This window comes from Arabidopsis lyrata (assembly GCF_000004255.2).
Source record: "Arabidopsis lyrata subsp. lyrata unplaced genomic scaffold ARALYscaffold_1, whole genome shotgun sequence".
NCBI classification, from domain to species: domain Eukaryota; kingdom Viridiplantae; phylum Streptophyta; class Magnoliopsida; order Brassicales; family Brassicaceae; genus Arabidopsis; species Arabidopsis lyrata.
The window spans coordinates 12,809,045-12,834,629 of record NW_003302555.1 but is presented as its reverse complement, the minus strand read 5'-3'; the positions used below and the strand labels follow the sequence as shown (position 1 = coordinate 12,834,629).

The window sequence follows — 25,585 nt, the reverse complement described above, 5'->3', positions numbered from 1 at the left end:
GAGGAAGTACCATTCCGGAATAAAAATATGAAACATGTCTCCATTAATTACTGTCCTTTCGGCTGGTATTGCAACACTGACATGAGTTTATGGTCAAGTATTAACCAGCTTTCAAATATGTCAAACTTTCATTTTATTTTTCCATGTGCATAATTGTCACAATGGCACAAAACTTAAATATATCTCATAATAATTTTGGATATATCAATGTTTGTAATGCGATCGCAATCTAAAGCTTGAGAAACTTGTAAACAACACTCTTAATTGACAGAAAACATCTGATTTTACTATTTTGGTGGTGGAAAGAACAACTAAGCAAATTACGAATGTGGGTTCCTACATTTTGGTAACCACAATGACTTCCCTGTTTTAAATATGCCACAATGAAAGAACAAAGACAACAAAACTCGACTAGAGATGTAGTCCAAGTCTTCCGAATTTGTTTTTCTTAATCTTGATGACTTTCCCGGCCATATCATAGCTGGTTTTTGGAAGCTCATAATACAACCGAATACAAATTCAACAATATTTGTTACAACAAGAGCAATAACCATACAGCTATTTGATCAACTCTCTCGACTAAACATGAAGAATACAAAATGTGGAACAGAATATTAATCGAACAAGCACCAACATTGTTTTGTATGGACATCGCTTCCTACAACCTGTGCAAGATGGTCGAGACATATGATTGTTGGGCACAACAAATAGCTTTTTTCCATCCTTGTAGATACACAATGAACCGGGCTTCATGTATAAGTCCTTCCCAATCAGACATCTGATGTGTAAGGTGACACAGCAATATTCGTCACACATATAAAACCGGTCTTTCGGATTTACTTTTCCCTCGCAGACTTCACACCAATATGTCATGGTATTTGTCTCCTTCCCATAAGAAAGAGTGGGAATATGATTATCATGCTTATACCTCACATTTTGAGGTAAAGTAGCACATCCAAAACACAAAGCAAAGTCGCATTTGATGCAATTGAATGTTTCATTTGTACATTCAAGTCTTGAATCTTTGCAAACCGAACATCCTCGTTGCTCTCCTGGTTTAGATGTTAGGAATAAAGGATCCATATGACTTCTATGGACCAATGGCTCAGAAATTGTGGCGCACTGCACATGTAACTTAAAATAACATCCTTCTTTAACACACACATAGAAAAAACCAGCTATGCACGACCAAGGACAAGCTGAACACTTATAATCCTCATACTTTCTAACATCATTATATCCTCCCGCTAGGGAGAGCATATGTGGATGTATCGGGTGATGTATTTTGCGAAATAAATTCGCACATTCTTCGTGAAGAATGAAGCTACATTGCATACAAGAGTAGAGGTTACCGAAATAGATGGGCGTGATGCATGCATCACACTGCATATTGTCATCGTAATCTCTGTCTTTGTTCTCATCAAGTCTCAAATGATGTTGTTGATGACTAAAATGTTGTATGATTCCATCACTTATCGTCACAAACGGCTCAACTTCTTCTTCAATGTCTTCTAACACTCCTTCAAGCTCTATGCCATCCCACACATTTCTCTGTGTGGCACATCTCGAATGTGCTCCATACGAACAATCGTCGTTGATGCAAGAATAACCCCCATAATCGTTGTCGATCTTTTCGCGACAAACACCACAAGATCTATCATGTTGGTCGAACAAAGGGGTAAAAGAGATACGATGGGGATGGCGAGATATCCTTATGACACGTGGTAAGTTGATACATCTTAGATGGACCACAAAATCACAAGGGGGACACATATAGATAGGAGAGCTTGAATCGGCCAGGGCGCAGACATTGCAAGTTAAGAAAGCTTGTCTAGGAAACAGAGCAAGTGTATGATTATGCCAATTCGGATGGTCTATATATAAGACTGGTGGTTTCTCCGCACAAGCTATATTCATAGCATAATCACAATCCGAGCAATAGTAGAATATCTTTTCGAGATCCTCATCACAACAAAAACATTTTCTAGTTTGAATTCTCGACGACTTTTGCGAGACAAGCTGAAGAGAATGTTTTGGATGAAGAGGGTGTTTTACCTCAACCGGAGTCTGTTCACATTCTTCATGGTCCTCGCCGTTGCAATCTTTGCAACGAAAATGAGAAGCGTCTTCTCCTCTCGCTAAGTAGAGTTTCACCCGGCTTCCGGGGTGACATATCCCCTTTTCTTTGCTCTTCCGCTCCACTTTTCCCGTCACATGAAATTTTCCTTGTACGAGTTGAACAATGAAATAAGCTGATCCGGCCCCCATTCAGACTCCGACTCCGAAGCCAAATCCGTAGAGCTGACGAGAGTGAATATTTGAGAAAGGAGTGTAAGTAGCTCCGAGTCCCAATCCATAGAGTATAAATTTAAATATATATGAGCCATGAGTGACAAGAGTTGTGCTGGTGGCTCCGGCTCCAAATCTATAGAGCTGATGATATTGGTCATATGAGTCACGAGTGATATGAGCTCCCACTCCGGTTCCGAATCCGATATAGAGTTGCCGACAGAGATTACTTGCTTAATGAGTGATATGAGCTCTGACTCCGGCTCCGGCTGCGAATCCAAATCCAGAGAGCTGACGAGAGAGATTAGTTGACTAATAAGTAATATAACTGATTTTGTTTTGGACATCTTTTGCGACTCATCCAACTCCCCATCCGTCTCACCAAAGGAAACGATTGAGATTATTTGAGAAATGACTGATATGAGCTTCGACTCCATCTCCGAATCCGAATCCGAATCCGAATCGATGAAGAGAAATATTTGAGTGATGATTGATATGAGCTCCGGTCTCGGCTCGAGTTTGAATGTTTCAGAGTAGAATGACATAAACTCTGAATTAGGCTTTGGCTCAGAATCCGAATCTACAGAGTTTTGGAGAGATACTTCTTGAGTAATGAGTGATATGAGCTTCCTTAACGGCTCCGGCTGGGAATCCAAATCCATGGAGTTGAAGAGAGAAATTGTTTGAGCTATGAGTGACATGAGCTTTGTCTCGGGCTTCGGCTGCGAATCCAAATCCATTGAGCTAACGAGAGAGATTATTTGAATAATAGTACATGATACAAGCTCCAAATCTGTAGAGTTGTTTAGAGAGATCAACTGAGTAGCAAGTGATACGAGCTTCAACTCCGGAGAATCCATAGAGTTGCCGAGAGAGAACGATTATTTGAGTAGCGAGAGATTTTGAGTTTGAAATGTGATTATTAACTTAGTGTTTCCGAATGCTAATTGTAATAAAAACACATCTTACACATATTAGTACTATATATACGTGTTAATTATTTCAGAAAATCACGTTACAATCTCAAGCTTACAGGTTGTCCGACTAACCAAGTCAACGATTGATTTATAGATTAGATATATAACTCATCGATAGTTACGTACTAGTAGTCTTACAATATTACAACTAGCATTCGAGTTTATAAACTAATAAGAATTAGCCTACGCAACTTTCACAAAACAACAAAATCATTATTGAATGACGTTTCCTTTATGAGGTCGTCCCAACGCAAAGTCAATGCCCCCTTTTGCAAGGAAATTAGAGTTAGTCATGTTAAGCAGAACCGGACCTGAGCACATTAACATGAAACAATACAATGGAATCCCCACTTTTTCTGGAAAAAAGTCTATTACAAAAAGACCCCATTTTAGGAAAAAAAAATTATTATAGAAGAAAAAACTACTACTATTGTTATTTTGGCAAAAATATAATAGGGCTCCAGAATTGGTTGGTCCAGCTCTCATGTTAAGTGTTTGTATATGTGAGGTATGCAGCCATTTCTTTCTCTGTTGAACCTCTCCTTAAGTCCTTACTAGTTGCAAATTTGAATTCTCTCTGTTTCAGCCCCTGTTTAAACATAAACACGAAAAATGTTTTTGACCTAAAGAGATAAAGAACTGATTTCTTACCTTGATGATACTTGGATTCTTTTTACAACACCACAAACATACATACTTATAGAAGCTTTTCACTACTTACTACACACAAACTTAAACCTTAACAACTACCACTAGTTCATACCTCAAATACTAGACTTGGTTTTACAAAGTTAAACACCTTACTTTAAACAATAACAACTCTTAACCACTCAAATTTAGCTAGTCTTTAACTAACAAAACACTCTTTCTTATTGGCCTAACCAAACTAATGGCACATTACTTCTTAACTTAGTTTATTGTGACTAGAGTCACAACACAACTCTTCTTAGACTTCTTTTTGGCTCGTTGACTGCACTAAAAAATCCGACGAGTTTGACATCAATTCCACCGTCTTCATCATTCTCCCTTTAGTTTCCTTCCTTCATATTGAAGCACTTCAATTTTGCGATTGAATTTTGAGAGAGTTTTGCGCTTCCAATGTCTCGGCTTCTAATGCAACGTTCTCTGTTCCTTTCTTTGTTTGGTTTGTAACGTCTTAGTTAGGTTAGAAGAAAGATCGCAATTTTGTACTACTTAAGAAATTAGAGTTTAGGTGAGTCTCTTAAATAACGACATCTTGAGACAAACAAAAGGAACAATGATAAGGATTAAAGGGTTGAGATTGCTTCAAATTTGTGTTTGATATCTCTCTTACTTACTTTGTTTCAGCAGATACAAAAGAAAGGCATTCGTTTGTTTTCTTCATCCCAAGTGTTCGACGATATTCCTCAAAGAGCTAAGGCCTTGAAAGGATAAAGGTCTTTAAAAGTGAAACGTTGTCGTGTGTAATAATTATTTATTATACAAATTGACTTTTATTATACAAATTGACATTCTAGTAAAAGCAATGTAGCCCGATATTATTATTGTGGTGTTTGTGGATTCATGAATTTTAAAATAATAACTAAAATCATGCACAATTTTACTTAAGATTATAGAATTTTTGGAGAGATATCGGACAGATTTAAACTATAGGACATGCAGGCCCGGCCCGTGACCTATTTTCAAGATACATGGATATTGGGCTTCAAAATTTTTTGAAGATTTTTAGTACCAAAATTAGGCCCCAATTTTTTTTTGTTATTGCATAAATAGGCCTCAGTTTTTAGAAAGTTTTAGATTTTATCTCAAATTTTAAATTTTATCTATTTATTATTGCAAAAATAGGCCTCATTTTTCAGAATTTTTAAGAGTTGATCTCAAAATTTAACATTTATAGATAAAACCCAAAAAAAAAAAATTGTATGGGGCCTCATATTTATCTGGGCCGGCACTGAGGACATGACATTGTAACTTCGAACTTTTAAAGTTGCTTATCGAGTGTGAATAGGAGAGACAACAAGTGATGTAACTTCAAACTAGATAATGACCCGCACATACGTGCGGGGTTTCATATTTTAATAAAAATTCTTAATTCAATATAAATTATTTTGTTATTTTATGATATATTATATCTGAATCCACACGTACGTGCAAGGATATTTTTATAGAAATTATTATATAGATTTTAAAAATATAAAATATTTTGTTGTGTTGGTGAACTTCGTAAATAGATATTATAAAGTTAGAGTAATGAACGAAATTCAGTTGCGTTAGTGCATAATTATATTTTAAGATCCGGACCTACATGTACGTGCGAAATTATATTTAAGATAAAATTGAGATATAAGTTAATTGCAAAAGTTAAGTGATGTTACGTTTTTATTTTCTAAACTAATCAAAATATTTCTATCAGTTTGATTACAGGTATTAAATAGGATATGAATTCTTAAATTCTTCGTCCCATAACCCATCTCGTATACATGAAATAAAAATATTACGGTCCCGTATCCATCATAAATAGAATATGTATAACTGAAAACGTACGTACATGGTTATGTGTGTAAACAATTTTTTTTTATGGCAAACAAATTTATTTTATATAGTACACATAACTCGAACTCATACCAGTTGAGTATTTAGTTTGATTTTTATTATGATTCTCTCTCATCCCGTCTCGTAATTTCTATTCTCATTTTATTCCATTAAAATCATGTTCCAAATTCTTGTTTGCTTACCTTTAAATACCATACAATATATATTATGAGTTTTGCGGATTAATATGTATGTTGTTAAAGTTACAAATATACTTTAACAAATTTATTAATGTTTTTTTCCTTAGCTAAATTTTGCATATTCTTCTTTTCATTTTTTAATCATAATTAATTTAATTTTTGGACTAAAAATAAAAATTTGAGATACATCTGTGAAAAGGATCTGCTATTGTTGCGTAACTTATTTTGAATGCAAATATATAATTAGTTTACATTATTTCGAAAACTGTGTGAAGAAGGAAAATCGAGTTGAGAAGGAAAAAAATAAAACACAAAATATTTCAAAATTAATATGTACAATGTATTGTTTAGATATTTCTGAAACTTGCTCTAAACGAAGACCATAATGATAATTCTTTAAATTTATTATTATTTGAGTGTATTTCATAGTAAATATAAATATTTGTTAATATCTAATATCGTCTTTTAGAATTGTGAAATAAAATATCGTTTTATAGGTCAAAATTTGTGAAGATATTATAACAAAACTAAATCCTAAAATATTTTTATTTAATTTTTAATGAAAGTTCAAATTCAATGTTAAAATCCTCCATTGATAAAATTTTTTAAACGATAGTGTTTTTGATTTTGGATTAAAATGTTATTATTTTTATTTTTGATATAGAATAGTCTATTAGGATTAGTTTAGATAAGATTTTAGTTAGATATAAAATCTTAGTTTTTCAATTTCTCATTGGTTTTAACAATTTTTTAGAAAATAATTTTATATTTTCGTCCATAATTAATAAGAGAGATAGTGAGTTTAATTTTTGGAAACTAATAATTATTTAAAAAATTTTAGTATAATTTATTTAAATATATTAATTTTGTGATTACTATTATACCATTAATGAATTTATTTTAAAACACTAAAAGCTAATGGCATCTTATGTAATATTTTACACTTCATAAGGTTATTTTATATCTAGTGATTCCCAATTAATAGTGTAGATTAGCATTTTTGTCACATGTTGTGCTTAAAATGTGTTTTACTCCATTTTAAATTGTAATCTGTATATTATGATATTTTAATCTCTAGATTAATTGAGGGAAAGCCATTATCTCTTTCCATATTCAACACGTGTTACTCAGTTTCATTAACACACAAACAAATAGTTTTGCCTGATCTTAAGTTCTTAACTTTGAGAGAGACACATTTATCAAACTGGTTCCACAAACAAAATGTCATATTTGACTCACTTGCGTTATTTCTGTAAGTCTGTTTATCGATAAGAGGCATATTTTTGGTTTGATAATCATAATTCATCAATCTTTCAAACAAATATTACTCAATGGTCAATTAAAACATTAATAACTAAAGTGACAAGAAACAGTTACAAAAATAAATGGATACCAAATTATTGTGATGGACAAGAATTATGAATGTGGAATTCCACTGTTACAATTTAAAATTATCTACATTTCTTATAATCCTTCTGTTTCATGATATAAGTTGTTTTAGATAAATTTTTTTTTTATAATATAAATTATTTTCAAGTTTCTATGCAAATTATATATTATATATTATTTTAATATTATGATTATTTATATTTACAGTCTCTTTTATAATTCGCTGATAAAAGTAGTTATTCTTAATCTACGTATTTTTAGCTAAAACAACTTATAATTATAAAACGGAAGGAGTATCATACTAAAACGTACTATTTGTATATGTGCATCTCATTGGATCTTTGTATTCAACATATAACCAACTCTAACAATTTTATTTACTAATGTAGGATTTTTGAGTTAGGGTTTTGTGTCATCATCACTACCTAAGAACGTCTACCATGTCTCTACTTCTCGGCCTCGACCGCTGCATCTTAAATCGTCGGACAGATGCTCTCCTTAGCAATCCAGAGTTTTTTTGTTTTGTTCTAATATCTTATGTTAATTTATGGGTCAATTAGCTGAATAACCATATTAGACAAAAAAATTAAAAATATAGCCATATAAGTCTCAAAACAAAGCAAGTAGCCATTTGAGCTTCAATCGGACGAATTTACCCTCAAAAGTGACTACATGGTCGTTTGAAAGAGAGAGAAACCGGCCCACATGTCAGACTTTTGTCTCCCTCATTTGTTTGAATAATAATAACTTAACACATTTAAAAAAAATATTGAATTACCGTTCTATGCATATGTGGATGAAACATGAAAACTAATATGTAAAAAAAGTGAACAATAATTGTTTCTATTTAAAATACATGTAATTAGTTGTTATAGGAGAGATTTGAACAAGTGACTTTTTTTTTTGTTGGAATTTGAACAAGTGATTATGTATGTGTAATACAACATAAATTGAGAGAGAGAAAGAAAGAATATTGTTATAATGTTTTATTGCTAGAGAAATGAAGACAAGTGGCAGATGGCAGATGGAAGCAGATGGCAGGGTTAAGATGGTCAATATTACAGTTTATACAAGATATATCATAGCCATTTTTTGTTATAGTTACTTATTAAATTATAGTTTTTTTATGGTTATACAATGCAATTTCTCTTAATTTATCCCTAACATATGTTTTATTTTTATGTTAAATTTGTTCTCATGGTTCTGATTGGACCAACATCACAATTGTAGACCCCAATTTCTTCACTTCCCATATGTTCTTTTTGCTCGCTTATGAAGGCAATCAAATTGAATCCTAGGATTTCCCGGCACAATAACAACCCCAAGTTGCCGAAGACTTAGGTCTGGGCAAAATAACCGGAACCGAATACTCAAACCAAAAAACCCGACAAAATATCCGAACCGATTTTTAAAAATACTCGAATGGATCTTAGACCTCCTACCCGAAAAAACCCGAACCGAATCCAATATCCGTGGGTACCCGAATACAAATATACACCTAAAATATTAGTTATATTTATACTTATAATATCCGAAATACCTAAAATTACAATCATAAATCCGAATATACTAGGTATTTTTGAGTAATTCGGATACATTTGGATATATTTGGTTTAAAAGTAACTAATGATGTAGTTTTCTTTTGGGTAATTTTAGTATTTTTAGATATTTTTGGTTATATTTGGGCAAAGAGTAACCAATGTATTTTTGAGAAATCGGGTATTTCGGTTAGATTTGGGTATATACGAGTAAAAAACCCGAACCCGACCCGAACCCAAAAATATTTCAGGTATTTTTGGTTATTTTCGGGTATTTTGCTTTTTTATTAAAATACCCGAACCGACCCGAACCCGAACCGAACCCGAACAGAGTTTTTAAAATAGCCGAATGGGTCTCGACCTCCTACCCGATAGACCCGATACTCGAAAAAAAAAGAACCGAACCCGAACGGGTACCCAAATGCCCAGGCTTAGCAGAAGTTATATTTTCAAAATTCTTATCATGTTCACAAAGACGATAGCAGAGGACCAGAGGTTATTGGTTCACCTTACATGACTGAACACTTGGAGTCCCTAGCAGATGAAACTTTACTGGTCAAATGGTACAACAACAGAATCAAAGATATAACATGTGCAAACGAAAAGTTTTGATGGTGTTCAAACTAAACGATGAAGGAAATGCTGCTTTTACCAATGATTTTTTTTTTCCTAATCATTCAATTTAGAAAACAAACAACAAAGGCAAAATTCATCTTTTACTATGTTGTAGCACTAGTAGGAATTTGTTTTTTTGTCCTCCTTAAATAGCAACAAAACCTTAAGATTTGTTGTTATTTAAGTTGGAATTTGTTTTTTTGTCCTACTTAAATAACAACAAATCTTAACGCAACACTTATTTGACATGGACATTCTCTCACTTTTTTTTTTTTATAGCAAAATAAGCATACTACTAATTTTTTCGAAAACACTTTATTTTTTAATTACAAAATCGAGCATTTTATTCTGTAATCAGAGTTAGAATTTAACGTTCATAAGCCCAATAGCAATCCATGTTTGATAAATCGTGCGAACCAATAACGTAATTGCAATCCTCTTTTTATTTTGTCAAAATCCCATCAAGTAATAGCACACAAACCACAAGGGTAATTCGGTCAATCTACTCTTCTGTAAACCCCTCTGTTAAATGAAACGGAAAGGAATGGCTTGAGATATCGGCAATGTCAATGTCTCTCTCTCTCTCTCTCTCTCTCTCTCTCTCACAGTCTCTTTCCCTCTCTGCCTCCAAAATTTCCCTCTCTGTTTTGAGCAGTTAAGCTGCCTCATCAATCTCACTCACCAGAAACCCATAAACAATCATTAACCTTTTCTTGTTTTCATCAAAACCCATTTCTCAGTTTCTTCAAAAACCCCTTTTGATTCTTTCTCCAAATCCTTTTCCCAGCTCTGTTCATGCTTTAGACACAACAGTTTTATCTCAATGTGTGACGGTTTTGTACTTTGATTTATAGAGAAAAAAATGCCACGGAATGTATACGGTATGAACCAAACGGAGGTTTATAGAAATGTCGATCGTGAAGACCCCAAAGCAATTCTCAATGGTGTTGCAGTTACTGGACTTGTTGGGATCTTGCGTCAGCTTGGTGATCTCGCTGAGTATGTATTGAATTCGAGCTCTCAATTTCTGTTTTTTTTTTTTTTCTTTTCTTCAAAAAAAAGTTGCGTCTCTTTTGGGTATCTCTACTGTTGAAATGATTCTTTGAGCTAATGGTGAAGTTAAAGATGAAAAATCACTACTTTGCATGAAAGTAATTGCCTTTACTTGTTTAAGGTATCTAATTGGTGTTTGTAGGGGCAAATTTGGGAACCCATTGTGATTTGCATGATCCTTTGAAGTTTTTGAGTTAAGGTTTAGCAAAAAGGAACAAGCTTTCTTCATTTTGTTCTCTTTTGCCTTTCTCTCTATGAATGTTGTGCTGTTTCTATCAATCATTTTCCATCTTTGCTGTGTTTGGCTTTGTTTCATTAGCTTAGTTTTATGCTTCTGAACAACTCCACATGTGGTGTCTCTTTGTGTCGGCTTTAGTATCAAGCTTCTGTGTAGCTTAGTTTGTGTTTGGAGTGGTCTCTGGTTCAAAAGGGTCATCTTTAGCACGAAGGAAGAAACTTTCTTAAGGATTGTTCTTTCTCTTGATTAAGGTTTGCAGCAGAGATATTTCATGGGATACAGGAGGAAGTTATGGCTACAGCTTCAAGAAGCAATCAATTGAAAATCAGATTGCAGCATATAGAAGCTACAGTGCCTCCACTAGAAAAGGCGATGCTTGCACAGACAACTCATATACATTTTGCATACACAGGAGGTTTTTTGTCTTGTTCTCTCTTGTCAATCTTCTTATTGTCTTGACCCAAGGTGTCTGATTCTTGTTAGGTTTCACATTTATTATGTTAATTAAAAATGTCATCCACTTAGTTCATTGTAGGCCCAGTTCATATGCCTTTTGACTTACCCTGATACTAAATTTCCCCTCGTGAAGGCTAGTTTAGAATCTGGAATGATTGAGTTAGTTATATCTTCTGCAAAACTTTAGAATAGATTTAACTTAAATTGAACTGTCAGTAATAGTTGTTTGGTTTCTCTTAGCAAAACTTTTTTATTGTTTTAAAACCGTGAGTTATGGAAGGTGAGAAAGTGGTCACTCAGTGCTTGGTTTTTACTTTTGTTATCTTGTAAAGTGAGTGAGTTTAATGGGGGTTTTCAGGTCTGGAGTGGCATCTTCGTATACCAATTACGCAAAATTACTTAATTTACGACGACTTGCCTCACATTATCATGGATCCCTATGAAGAGTGCAGGGATCCTCCACGGTTGCACTTGCTTGATAAGTATGCCTCAAGCTAAAATATTTATATCTGATATGAATGTACTATGTACTATAATCCATCATGTTACACTGATTCTTTGCTTTATTTCCTCAGATTTGATATAAATGGTCCTGGATCTTGCTTGAAGCGATACTCCGATCCTACTTATTTTAGAAGAGCATCAAGCAACCTGATTCAAGGAAACAAGAAGATCCAAAAAGATAAAAACCTTTGTAAAATGAAGGTGTGGTTCTCAGATTAAATTGGTATACCTTTTTCTGTAGAATTCTCTTTTACTTGACAATTATATCTGTTTTCTGGCATGGACAGAAGAAAAAAACTTCGTCAAGGAGTCGAGATATGTCACGTTTGGCCTCCATGGCTAACCAAAATGCCAGGTAAATTATTGATTTTATTGGCATATTTAAGTTTCCGTGCACCTAAAGAATGATTAACTCAGACATATTTCACTCCAGGAAGACATTTACTTCATTTAGCTTCAGTGGACGAACCTCTTCTACCAAAACCACCTCAACTAGTGACATGGAAAAAAGATTTGATTTTCAAGATCTTCATTCTCGCTCTTTTGAGTCCAGAAGTGGTTCAGGCTACAACGAATGCCTTTCAACCGCAACCTCTTCATTGAAGACTGGAGAAAGACCAAAAGGAGTGTTCGTTTCATCCAGCTTGACACCGGGCTCTTGCACTATCGCTTCAGTCCTTTCTGAATGTGAAACCGAAGATGCTCATGATAATTTCCAGTTTAGTCCTTCTCAAGGGCAAGCTGCTCGTGGCTCTTCTTGCGTTAGTTGGGATGAGAAAGTAGAGATAGTGGAATCTCTTGGTCTGCAGACAGAGGAGGCTTCTGAAATGATGGAGACGAACCCTGTTGTAGATAAACCAGATGAGAAACCAAGCTATGGAGGGACTGGTGGAGTTGATTTTCATTCTAAGGACATTGAAAATGATAAATCAGAATCAGGACTACAAAAATGTACTGGGATTGATGAGGTAAGAGGAATAAAAACTGTCCGGGAGATTGTGGGAGAACCGAGGGATAGTGAACATGAGACTGAAAGCGAAGGGGACTGTTTTGTTGATGCGCTTAATACTATCGAATCAGAATCTGAAAACAAGCAGGGGCATCAAACTAGTCAAGTAAGCAGTTCCTGTGGTGTTGCAGATGAGATGTTGGAAAAGTCGGTGTGTGAACAAAAAACAGAGCAGAATTGCTACAGTGTCGAAGATTCTTACAGATCAATGGATGGGCTTATAGCCAACGGTTTTAAAAATGAAGAGAATGCATCGTCAGCAAATGTAGCTGATGAAATGCATCAAAAAAATCCACAGGTGGGTTCAGATATCAACCGCTTACAAAAAAATGATCTTTGTGCAAACAAGGATATGCGTAACGATTCTGGTGGAAAAGATATCATCACATTTACATTTGTGCCAGGTCTTGAGAACAGCTTAGCTGATTCATCAAACCCCTTGATTCATCATGGCCTACAGGAAAATCAAGAACCAGAAGCTGAATCTTCTGGTGATCTCGAAGCCATTAAAATATGGACTAATGGGGGTCTATTGGGACTTAAACCATCGAAACCTCCAGTCTTGGCAGTGCAAAGTTCATTAAGTCCAGATTGCAAGACCGGGGAAAGGACAGTTGGTTTTGCAGAAGCTGGAAAAGATAAATCAGATGATCTAATTGAAAATGCTTCACATAGACGTGTTCTGAATAATGCAAGCTTAGCAACACCAGGAACCCAAAATCCAATTAGTTCAAGTGGCATGGCCCTGGGTATTGTAGACCAAAGAGAGTCCCATGAGACTTCTTCCGGAGTTTTTGGACTCAGCCACAGGTTACTCACTAATGGTTTCCGCAGAAAGGATTCATTTGCCCATGATAGAAAGACTGTACCAGCAACCATTCCAGAGAACGATGAAGTGACTACAGAGAGGAGGAGGTTTTGTGACCAAGATATTGATGACAAAACCTTTGTGGATCCCTTCAGGAACGAAGCTCCCATTGATTGGATTACTTCGTCTCCGCCTCTTCAACACATGAAAATATCTCTCAATCCCGCTGACACTCTTCAGGCTTCCAGACTGAAGCTTAAATTTTCAGATGGGAACAACACTTACAATACCTTTTCTTCCTTCCAGTTGCTTCCAGAGGCTGCAACTTTCCTTCCAGATTCGTATTCCGACGACGACGACACTTTTTGTAGATCCTCTCCTTACATGTCAGATACTGATTATCTTAGCGATAATCACTCCTTGTCATATTCTGAGCAGTGGGAAGAATCCAGTGACAGCCATGGAAGAAAAGAACAAGAACTATATGATTCTTTCCACGAAAGTAGGCATATTGATAACAATGCTGAAGCTTCTCCTCTAGGGATCAAATCAGAAAGTGGTTGTGTGGCCGTAAACTTCTCATACCTCCAAAATCCTGCAGAGCCCTTGCCACCGCCATTTCCGCCCGTGCAATGGATGGTTTCAAAGACACCTTCAGAGAAAATTGAAGACAAAACACAGTCCCTACAACTACAAGACGCTATCAGGTTCGCATTTGAGAAGCATATTTCATTGCCTACAATGAAGAAAGAGCTGCCTAGCATGGTGACTTCTGCCCCTAAACCAGAAATTAAGGTACGGAGAAGTTTTGCACTCTTTTTTCTTCCTACTTTAGTACAGGTGTGGGTCAGTTCCATATATTCCAGAAAATCGTTTTCAATATAGTTCAAGTTAAGAATCTTAACAAGCATATGTTCTCATAGGTCCATCTGAAGAATAATGTCAGGGAGGAGAAACAAAGTGCCAACGCAAAGGAGACTGAAACTGGAGACTTCTTGCAACAAATCCGAACACAAGTGAGTGCAAATAATTCTATTTTGTGAAAAAGTTATATTCTGATGCTTGATTTGTTATATCATCTTTTTGATACATTCTTGGTTTCTTTCAAATCATAAACAGCAATTCAACCTGAGACCTGTGGTCATGACAACGACATCATCGGCTGCTGCAACAACTGACCCTATCATAAACACTAAGATCAGCGCGATTTTGGAGAAAGCAAACTCAATACGCCAGGTTCATCCTCTAAATTCTGCATCTATATATATCCAAAGCAAATCTTATCTCTATTTCAGAATCTAAGTACTTTTTTGTCGTAAATCCAACACAACATTAACTATCACTCACTTTCTCTTCTTCTTTTCAGGCTGTAGCTAGCAAAGAGGGAGATGAAAGTGATACATGGAGCGATACGTAAAACCCCTTCTGATCAGATTCCATTTCTTCTCTGTAATCTACTCTCTGAACGACATACATGTAGAAAAGGGTTCAAGCTAGTCCTGCAAGCATTTTTTCATTTTGTATCATATCTAATGTGTGGATTTTGTAGGTGATATGTAAATTTTGTAGTGTGTGATCTCTATCTTCAAGAAAATAAAGTAGTTCAAGAAATAAAAGTAAAAGCTATTATGCTCATTCATCTTGAGGAAAACATTCTAGAACTTGTGATTTTAGCCGACGGTGACAATGAGATACTACAAAGCACTTAACACATCAAACACAAATCGCACCCATACTGATCTATTGCTGTATGGCCAGTGGCCACTACTAATAACCACAGATTTAATGTAACCACGAGCTCCTAGCTACAAAATATTTTCATGACTATAGAGGGCTAAACTTAAACTAGTGACTTTATGCTATAGCAACAAAAAAACAATCATGGTTATAGCCATAGGTTGGTTTTGTTTATAGTACCACTAAATTCTATAAACAACATTTGACTTACGATAGAGATCGAGTAGCCATGTAATTAAGTGAAAAGAAGTGGATTTGATATAACCACCAAAGCAAGTCGCCAATAGCAAAACAAATTAACACACGATTCACGTTTCCGGTTATTCTATAAATTTCAAGGTTTTTTATTTATTTTGAAGTTACGAATGAGAAGAATATGTTCTCATAGGTCCATCTAAAGAATATTGTCAGGGAGGATAAACAAAATGCCAATGAAAAGGAGACCAAAACTGGATACTTCATCATCAAATCCGAACACAAGTCAGTGTAATCGATTCTTCTCATGAAAAGCATAAAAGTATTTGGATTCTTGATGTGTTATATCATCTTTAATTGCATTCTTGATTTCTTCCATAGCATAAACATCAATTCAACCTGAGACTCGTGGTTGCCACAGCGACGTGCCCTACCATAAAAATTAAGATCATCTTGATTTCGGAGATTTGAAAACTTTATACGTTAGGTGAATCTTCTAATAATCTCTTAATTCTATCCAAAGTAAATCTGATTGATATTTGCTTAATTAATTAAGATTCTAATTCTCCTCTCTAAATCACTCTATGCACGACACCTTATCTTGCGGAGAGACAACCTAGAAAAGGGTTTAATCTTGTTATGCAAGTAATTCTTATTGTGGCGAATTTCTCATGTGTTTATTGTGTAGTTGATAAGTAAATTTTGTCGTACGTGATATATATCTCCACGAAATGAAGATATTAAAATATATAAGCTACTATGTTACGTTAATCATACGTAGTGGAAAATAATAGATAATTTTTGTTTGAAATGCATTAAAAATATATATTATATATATATATATAATATATTCTATTCGATTTCTGAACTATATGGAAGAGGATCAGTTTTGTGTCAGCTGTACTATCGATTCTTGAAGCAATCGCACAGTTTAAAAAGATTGAAGGAGAAAATACTTATAGTATTATAAAAATTTAATGGATTTGATATTAAAAAGTTTAAAGAAACATCAAAAAGTGAGTTGGCAAGTAGATGTCTCAAAACACTTAAGCCGTGAAGTTCGCTTACGCTGTGGTCTTTAATTGTTATCTTATACTAGTACTTATTTGCCACTTGAATCAAAAGATTAAAATAATAGAGATTATGTTATTTATGTACTGTATTAATTTCTTAATGCCTGTCTCGCATTTATTAATATCGAATATTAAATCTTATAAATTTGCTTGTGGACATGTGATGGGAAATTGAACTGACTGTTTTGTGGAAAATATTATTGAACTATATACAAGTATGGATGACAAAATTATAAGTTCAGCTGAATGATAGAAACATACAACATTATTATGTCTACATATCTTTTGTTGTTGTTGTTGAAAGTGCATGTTTAATGATTGATCAAGAACTTAGTATCCTACGTACATTAGCTAGGTCTCGGGTTCAATCCCAAACCGAGTAATGAGTATTTCAAATTTCCAAAATTCGAAGTTTAAAATTTTAAATAATTCTCCTCAATTCCTTCCTTTCTTTCTTCTTTAAGTTGAAATTCTAAATCGAAAGTAAAGATTTCCAAAGCATGTACCCTCAAGGAAAAGTACCCCTTTTTTCCCAATGAAACTAAACACGTATAAAGTTTATTTATTCCACTTTATCTAGCAATAATCAAACATTATTGACTTTATTAATTGTATGGATGTCTCTTTTTTACTGTGCAATATGAAACCATTAGTATTGAAAGTTGCAACCCTCCGAAAGAAACTTTGTTATTAATATCAATATGTTTACCTTTTAAACCCTAACCATACGTTTATAGAGCTAATTACATTTTATGTGGGACAACAAACTAAATATTTCTATATTTGGACGACATATGTTATACGAGTTTGAATACGGATAGTAATATACAGTAAAACTTCTATAAATTAATAATGTTTGAACCATGATATTTTATTAATTTATAGTGATATTAATTTATAGAAAGTTTTGTTTTAATTGTTAAAAAAAAATTAAAACCATGAGGGAAAACAATGTGATCTAAATAAAACTAATGTTTTGGATGTTAGAAATTTTATAGTTTTAGACTTAAACATTTAATATTTCGAAGAGAAAACAATTTTTTTTTGACAATGAATAACAAAAATTATAGAATTTACATATATAAACGATTTACATAAATCAGAATTTATAAATAATGACATATATGATATAGCTATAGTTGTATTTAAAAAATTTATACGACTATTAAAACAAAAATTATGCATATTCAAAATTTGAAAATAAATATTGGCTATTTTTATGAAAACACTAATATATATATATATATATATATATACAAGTTTACATGATTATTAATTTATGATATTATTGAGAATTTTTATATAGAGACTTCAAAAAAATTATTATCTTATTATCTTATCGAATTTAGTTAATTTTTACATTAGCCCGACTCGGGACAGGCAAAATTTATTAATTTATCATGTTTATTAATTTATCGAGTATTAGTTTATAGAGGTTCTACTAAACCTACAATATTAGTATATACATATGAACTATTAGATGATATCTCCCAGTCATATGCTCTAATTAATTAAAAATATATCTTCTATATATGTGAGCATAACTGACAAGTTCAAATATAAATGGATAATTTATCCTATATAAGATCAATAAATTAAGTACGAGTCATATCTCTATAATAGATAGTATAGAGAAAAAGTTAATAATTCATTTTCTTTATTCGCCTAATTAATTTCAAATCACTTTATTAAAGATAGGATTAAAGGACAAAACCCATATAAAAGACTTTGCTTTCCTTTGTAAAGAGAGCTTTTTTTATAAAGTGAATTTTCAGAACCCAAAAGAAGCACATACTGAAAAGTTTAAGATTTGAGAGGAGAAAAGAAAAAAATGGGCAACCAACAAAAGTTAGTCACCAAATCCATTGAAACCCTAAAGAAAGAAGAAAAAATGGCCTAAGAAAAGATAATCCACCTTTACAAGGTACAACTAATTACATGTGTCTATATATATATATACAAGCATGTATAGTATATAATATATATACATAATATTCAACTATGCATATATTTGAGAAAATCTAGCACGCAATTTAATATGTCTTAGTACTCCATATATATTCGAAAATGTGATTACAATTCTAAAATGAAGAAGTATCTACAATTAGTTAATTAATCCCACATTGCATTGCCACTACGACTTCGTAGTGTATACACAAAACCGTATAATATAATATTGACATGATTTTTCTTACATGATTATAGAAAAAATAAAGCAGTTGCGTTGTATTACCAAAAATTGTCGTATAACCTACATGCAGATGTGAACAGTCTTAATTTTATTTTAATTCTGATTTGGCCATAAACATAAATCTAATCGCCTTTAGAGGAATATGAATACAACTGTTTAAAATCAGAATATATTATCAATTTGCAAAAAATAGCACAATGGATGAAATTCTTCGTCTACGTAAATATATACGCACATTTATATTCCCTTTTTGTGTATGTCTATTAAATTTATCTTTAATTTATATAACTAAAAAAGTCGATCTCTTTTAAAAGTACTTAAAAGTTGTTCTTTTGCGACTATATAGTATAAAGGTACCAATGAGAAAACATATAGTATAAAAGCGCGAATTTGAGAAGAAAAAAAGAGAAACATGAACATCGATTAGTGCTTTTCCTTTTCCTTTTTCTTTTCCTCTTCTTTTTTTTCCCTTTCTCTCATCTTTAACACTTGCTTTAGTGTTTAATAAACGTACGTGAAATGTTAATTTAAAGAAACATGCTTTGCTTATCTTTATGTGAATTTTCCAAGGCAATATCCACTCAACCATTCTACTAAACGATCAAAACCAAATTGCACAAATCATATAGTAGTCCAATTTCATCACTATCCATGACTGCTAAGAGGGGATAGATGTTCCATTTTGGTATAACATAATCTTGTTCGAGCAGCAAGAATTAGATTTGCATATACTACTATTATAAGTTCAATTTTTTCGGATTGCAAAATCAATTCCAAAATTATTTTCTAATTTAATATTTTGGTTGACAAAAAAAACCTCAAACATCAAAATCCAAATTCTTGGTTTCTCTCCATCAAATCAGATGTTTAATCCCAACATAAATGACACCCTTGTAAGATCTTCAAAACTTTGAAAAGATGAATTCAAATTTAACATTAATTTTGATTTTTTTTTAGTTTTATTGTAGTTTCAAAAATATAAATTAGATCATTCACTTCAATATATATGACGTATACTTTCGAATATAAAAATTGCAATCCGCACAAGACCATGACATGTAAAGTCTACTAGTTTTTAAACATAAATTTAAATCTAATATAGTGCATCTTGATGATAAAAAAAAAAAAAAATTACGCATCGTATCAAAAGATTATTATTTTTTTGTTGTAATAGGTATTGACATAATTTGTATTTCATAACTTAATTAATATAGATCCAACTCTGCTTATATTATTTTATATAAAAAAGTATATTATTATTAAAAAAAAAAGGGACTATATTTATTCGAAAGAAATAAACAAATGAAGAAAATGGAAGGATGACTTGGAAAAGGGGACCCAAAAGATGATGTGAGCCTTGAATTGAAAGCTGATCCCTCTACTCATTCATGCTTATGCTTATTCATCTCTTCTCCTTTTCTACGCAACACACCAAAAACGCCCTCTCTTTGGCGGCTTTTTCCATATCCAAATCTTTCTCACTTAAATATGATTCAATGAAATATAGTGATGTATCATTCTCATGTTTATCTAAAATCATAAAATAGAAAGGAACGTAATTCTTTCAATCAAATTGCTCTCTACTCATATTTCCAAAGATTTTAATCATCCAAAAATGTTAGCCAACGATGAAAATAAGGAGAAATAGATGATGCATATGCAAATTTATAAGGGGATAATAGTATATTATATGGATAATATAATTAGGTTTTGAATGTGATATTTATTTTGTTTTTGTGACAGCCCCAGTTCAGAAAATATTAAGAATTAGCCACTAAACATACGTACCCCTTCCAAATCACTGTTGACACATACAAACATCATTTTAAAGATATTTAATAATATCTCAAAAATATTGTATGAATTAGTTAAACCTATCAAAGCCATTTTTACCCAAGTCCAAAATTTTAACTTGTTTGATGCAACCAAATAAAGCTCATTCTCTTCATATGAAATCATGATGTTCTAAATTTTTGCAAGTTTAGCTGACAACTAAAACAATAAGAAGTATCCCGCATAATTCATTTATTGGTAGTGACTTAAAGATAGTATTAGCAAAGAGGGTAAATTGAAAAATAAATAGAATATACATAAATTGTGATTGAAAAAAGTCATGTAAATATTAGAACAAATATGTTTAACATCACTATTCCTAATAACCTTTTATAAAATATACGGAAAGACAATGGAGTACTGTACTAAAATACATACATTTTGGAGAAAAGGTAAAAGAAGAAAGAATACACACATTTTGTCAGCTGATTGATATATGGATCGATATTTCTTTGAATGCAATAAGCAATAAATGCGCCTAACATATTCTTTCATATTTTTTAATATTCTCTCTATTGCTTTTCTCTCCTTTCCTACGAAAAAGATATAATAAAAAAAAAATTCACAAAATCTTTTTACAAAAAAAAAAAAAAAGATTGAAATCCTTCCTATAAACGTCTCTTCTCTCTTTCATCACTGCAAGAAACTTAATCACAACTCTCTTCTTTCTTTGTCTCTCTCTCTCTCTCTCTCATTTTTAATGGCGACCCAAGATTCTCAAGGGATTAAACTCTTTGGCAAAACCATAACATTCAACGCCAACATCACACAGACAGTTAAAAAAGAAGAGCAGCAACAACAACAGCCAGAGTTACAAGCAACAACACCCGTTAGATCATCATCGTCGGATCTGACGGCTGAGAAGCGTCCAGACAAGATCATCCCATGTCCGAGATGCAAGTCCATGGAGACTAAGTTCTGTTACTTCAATAACTACAACGTTAATCAACCACGACACTTCTGCAAAGGTTGTCAGCGTTACTGGACCGCCGGTGGAGCTCTCCGGAATGTTCCCGTCGGTGCCGGTCGTCGAAAGTCCAAACCTCCGGGACGTGTCGGTGGGTTCGCCGAGTTGCTTGGAGCTGCGACTGGAGCCGTTGATCAAGTGGAGCTGGACGCTTTGCTAGTGGAAGAGTGGCGAGCCGCCACTTCTCACGGTGGTTTCCGGCATGATTTTCCCGTGAAGAGACTTCGTTGTTACACCGATGGTCAATCTTGTTAATTATTTTTACATTTTTAGTTGTTTGTTTTCGGGTTTGGGTTTGGGTGGTTTGCTATATTTAACCCGTAGAAAGAAAGAACGTGGTTAAATTTGCTTTGCTTTGATTACTCTGGATATGTACAGGCTAGCAACAAAATTTAACTAGTTAATTACTAATTAATTAGTAGGTTTTTAAGACTTGCTTCTCTACTAAACAGCTGTCGCTATTTAATTTCTCTTGTTGAAAAAATTTTAGTTGTAAATTGAAGCTCGTGGCCGAGGGATTTTCCTTGTCGTTGACCATTAATTACCATCATCGAAACTATTTTATTACTTCCTCCGTTTCGTTTTAGTTGTCGTTTAAGGTTTTCTCACACATTGAGAAAACCATTGATTGTTATGTTTTATCCTTTATTAATATATTTATAAAAAATTTCATTGGTTAAAACATTAAAACAATATGGATAAAACTGAAATTTTTACCGAACATCTACATTGAAAACCTAAAACGACAACTATTAGAAAACAAAAATTAAGTCTTAAAACGACAACTATATTAAAACGGAGGAAGTACTAGTTAGTAGTATTAATATTAACCTATAGAAATTTAACTTTCTGGTCTTTGTAGCTTTGCATCGTTTAAGTGTACGTAAAGTTAGTTAAAGATTATGGACATTCTTTAAACCAAGAAGAAACCTCATTCAATTGGACATTTAAGTTTTCACTTTTCAGCTATAAAACTGACAATCACACAATAATGGGAGACCTACATAACTAGAATAAGGTTTTTACTGTTAATGAAGAAAAAACACTGGTCTTAAATCTTAAAATTTGTCAAAATATACACCTTATCAACATTTTGTGGATGATAATAGTATGTCACATTTTAGTGTTACAATAAAAGATGATTTAGATTTTCCGTCGCAAAGCAAAGCGAAACACTCAAGTGTAGAACCCAATAGTAACTCGACTCCATATCAAAAGTGGTCAGCAATGAGTACCGCAATTCGCAGAGACACTTTACATATTTTAGATTCCTAATTTTCGATAAATTGGTTTAAGGTAGAAAAACACGAAGTTAACTAAAAAAGCTACTGTGATGAAGCACATAAAAGAATATGACAGAAGAGGAGACAACAAAATCAAGACTTGCTTGTGTGCAAGTCATGTCCTGAATTGAGAAAAGAAATGGTAGGTCCTGTGAATTGAGTTCTGGGTTGGTCAGAGTTTATAAATGCGGAGCTAAGAAAATCAATGAGATTTGGATGAGTTAAAAAGTAATAAAGGTTTTGGAAAAAGAGAACACAAAGTTGACTTGTGAGGCTAAGAGAAAGAAACTGCAAAATCCAAATGATAACAAATCCTACATTTTAAGCACTAAAGAGAAGTAAGAAACCATGACATAATAAGATCATAAGCGAAACAAGCAATGGGAACAATCCATACAGTTTAACTTTCTCCATTGAGAAGCATCAGTTTCTTTGGGTCCAAACGATATCTAAAACCGAAAAAAGGAGAAAGAAAGAACGATAGAATGAGATTCAGACGACCAACTCACTCACTCAGGACATGATTTTGGCAGACCGGACATAAAGGCTGTCGACGACCTTCCCCATGTTTGCAATGGTGTCGAGAGTAGCCGAGTAGATAGCATCTGCCTTTGGGTCTTCGAAGATGATGAGGCATCCAGCTCCTTGATCCAATGTCCCTGCAAATTTCTTGTCGAGTATCATCTGAGATAGCTTCTTCTCCACATGGTCGAGCGGTAATCCAATCAGCTCAGCAATGTGTGCTATCTCAACCCTTGAAAAGGGCTCGATCAAACGACACAGGTTTTGCTCCAAAAGCGTGTCATAGAGAGACGAGAGATGCCTGTGGACAATTGGGTCATCTTCAAGCTGTGCTTTGTAGTCACGGAGTGCGTTCTCAAACAGTTTCAAGGATCTCTTTGAGTGAGCATCAGCTACTGCTTTCATGGCATCCAAGTCAGGGCCAACATATTGTAGTCCAGCCTTTGAGGAGATTATTCCCGCAACATCATCAGCTTGACTAACCATGATCTTGCACAGTAACATGTATTTCAAACTGAAAACCGCTCTTGGATCTCCGAGAGCATTGAAGGACTCAAAGGCTTCAAAGAAGTAACTGTATCCAGTTTTGTAATCCTTCTCTTCAGCGTGAAGAATCCCACTCTGCAGATCTATGGTACCTTGTTGGGCTGGTGGGACATATATAGCGTTTGCAGCTGTCCTAGCTGCGGTGAGTGCAGCTTTTGCCTTGGGTAAGTTTCTCAATGAGAAGTGAAGTTTGCTCTCCAACAAGTCTATGTCAACCAGAAGGAGCTTATCATCTAATCTCCTAACCTCTTTTACCAAAGTACTCAACAGTGCCAAAGCTTCAACATACTCCTTGTTCTCCATCAAAAGAGCTGCAAGCCTAGCCTCTACTCGCTGCCTGAGGAAAGTACGCTTCTCAGCGCGAGTCCACTCCACCATTTCTTTGCAGAGAGTGATCTGAAGATCAGTTGTTCCAGGTATCTTTGCCACAGCATCAATGATTCCTCTGACGATTTTTGCAGTTTTCGCCTTGGGGATTAACGAAAAGAAAGGCCTCAACTTGGTTAGCAGTTTCCGGAGATCCTCACCTCTCTTCTCTTCAGTAAGTCGATCACAGAGGTTTGTAATCGCTTGCTCTTTGATCCGTATAGCCTCTGGAGATGAAGAAGGGTCTTCCAAAACCTGGTACAATATCAAAATAGCCTCCGAGCTGTTGGCTTCTAAAGCCAGGGAAATCGTCTCTGTGGTAGCAGGATACGAAACCATTGTGGGTTTTGTGAAAACTCAAATCCCTGCAACATTAAAGCCATAGATGTGTTAATGCAATGCTCAAATATTTTCTCTTTTCAAAATTATTCCTACGCTTTAGGTTCACATCACTACAAAATCAAATCCACTACAACAACAAGAAATCAGATAAAAGCATAGAAAGAATGAAAATTTATCACTGAATCCATCCAGTCTTCTGTATCTAATGATCAAGACAAGCCTAGAGAGATCTATCACAGACAAACGAGGCAAAAATAAAGCAATACAGGTACTGAATTTACGAAGCTTATGGAACTATAACCTAAATTTTAACTAGTAAGATGAATCAAAGAGAAATACTAACTTATTCACTTCGAATTCTTCGATTCATCTAACTTTTAAGTTTTAAGATCCATTTAATTCTGTATTCAGCTTCGTTTCAATCAGTGTTAGAACATCCTCGAGCCAATCCACTAATTGGATTTTTCTTCATTGAGATCAACTACATCGAACAAAGCTAAACCCTAGAACTATCGAGAGAAAGAACCAGATTTGAAATCGAAACAATACGAATACCAAAACCCAGAATTCGTTAGATCTGTGATAAGCAAACCCAGAAGAAGAATCAAACTGATTTCGCAAGTACAAGACTTACCGATGAATCGGCAGAATCGTCGGGGGCGTGAGATTTTGGTAAAGCTTTCGACGACGGTAGAGAAGAAATAGAAGATTCGTGAGATTTTTGGCTTGAAAGGAAAGATAAATGGACGGTCTTCTCGTAGTTTTACAATTTTTTCAAGGGTATATTTGTCTTTAGAATCTGGAATCACGAACGCTTTCAAATTGGGCGTCTTAAAAATCTAGCGTTAGGATTCATAGTTTGAAAACCAACGCCAGACGCTGCAAACATGGAAACGCGTTTTGTGATTAAGGCCTAGTGGCCCAGACGGAAGGCCCAATC

General features: G+C 34.0%; 4 protein-coding genes across 5 annotated transcripts; 2 read left to right on the top strand and 2 right to left on the bottom strand.

Moving 5' to 3' along the window:
- Positions 1 to 454: 454 nt before the first annotated feature.
- LOC9329612 lies at positions 455 to 3,245 on the bottom strand. The gene is given in 2 exon segments (XM_021010993.1): positions 455 to 2,243; positions 2,246 to 3,245. Coding segments are annotated over 2 exon segments (2,568 nt in total). The 5' UTR covers positions 3,150 to 3,245; the 3' UTR covers positions 455 to 579.
- A 6,813-nt stretch (positions 3,246 to 10,058) lies between these two features.
- On the top strand, positions 10,059 to 15,235 carry LOC9329611 (protein SCAR3). Of its 2 annotated transcripts, none has more exons than XM_002893504.2 (9): positions 10,059 to 10,521; positions 11,065 to 11,228; positions 11,628 to 11,751; positions 11,845 to 11,974; positions 12,061 to 12,128; positions 12,207 to 14,385; positions 14,514 to 14,606; positions 14,710 to 14,826; positions 14,957 to 15,235. In XM_002893504.2, the coding sequence occupies exons 1-9, from the start codon at positions 10,385 to 10,387 to the stop codon at positions 15,005 to 15,007; spliced, it is 3,063 nt and encodes a 1,020-aa protein (XP_002893550.1). In that variant the 5' UTR covers positions 10,059 to 10,384; the 3' UTR covers positions 15,008 to 15,235. The 2 variants fall into 2 exon arrangements, with proteins under 2 accessions (XP_002893550.1, XP_020869211.1); XM_021013552.1 differs by having other exon boundaries at positions 10,101 to 10,521; positions 11,073 to 11,228.
- A 5,918-nt stretch (positions 15,236 to 21,153) lies between these two features.
- LOC9326857 (dof zinc finger protein DOF1.5) lies at positions 21,154 to 22,153 on the top strand. The gene has a single exon (XM_002893503.2). The coding sequence runs from the start codon at positions 21,320 to 21,322 to the stop codon at positions 21,839 to 21,841; it is 522 nt and encodes a 173-aa protein (XP_002893549.1). The 5' UTR covers positions 21,154 to 21,319; the 3' UTR covers positions 21,842 to 22,153.
- Positions 22,154 to 23,149: 996 nt separating this feature from the next.
- LOC9326856 (26S proteasome non-ATPase regulatory subunit 11 homolog) lies at positions 23,150 to 25,546 on the bottom strand. Its single transcript, XM_021011244.1, has 2 exons — positions 25,280 to 25,546; positions 23,150 to 24,668 (listed from the first exon to the last, which is right to left on the bottom strand). Exon 2 carries the CDS (start codon positions 24,640 to 24,642, stop codon positions 23,383 to 23,385), a length of 1,260 nt encoding a protein of 419 aa, XP_020866903.1. The 5' UTR covers positions 24,643 to 24,668; positions 25,280 to 25,546; the 3' UTR covers positions 23,150 to 23,382.
- Positions 25,547 to 25,585: the final 39 nt, after the last annotated feature.

Bases quoted from the DNA above. Each gene is read 5' to 3' on its own strand.
- LOC9326856 (XM_021011244.1), bottom strand. From the start codon at position 24,642: ATGGTTTCGTATCCTGCTACCACAGAGACGATTTCCCTGGCTTTAGAA.
- LOC9329611 (XM_002893504.2), top strand. From the start codon at position 10,385: ATGCCACGGAATGTATACGGTATGAACCAAACGGAGGTTTATAGAAAT. The intron at 11,975-12,060 runs GTGTGGTTCTCA...TGGCATGGACAG, and splicing joins AAAACCTTTGTAAAATGAAG to AAGAAAAAAACTTCGTCAAG. The intron at 14,607-14,709 runs GTGAGTGCAAAT...AATCATAAACAG, and splicing joins TGCAACAAATCCGAACACAA to CAATTCAACCTGAGACCTGT.
- LOC9326857 (XM_002893503.2), top strand. From the start codon at position 21,320: ATGGCGACCCAAGATTCTCAAGGGATTAAACTCTTTGGCAAAACCATA.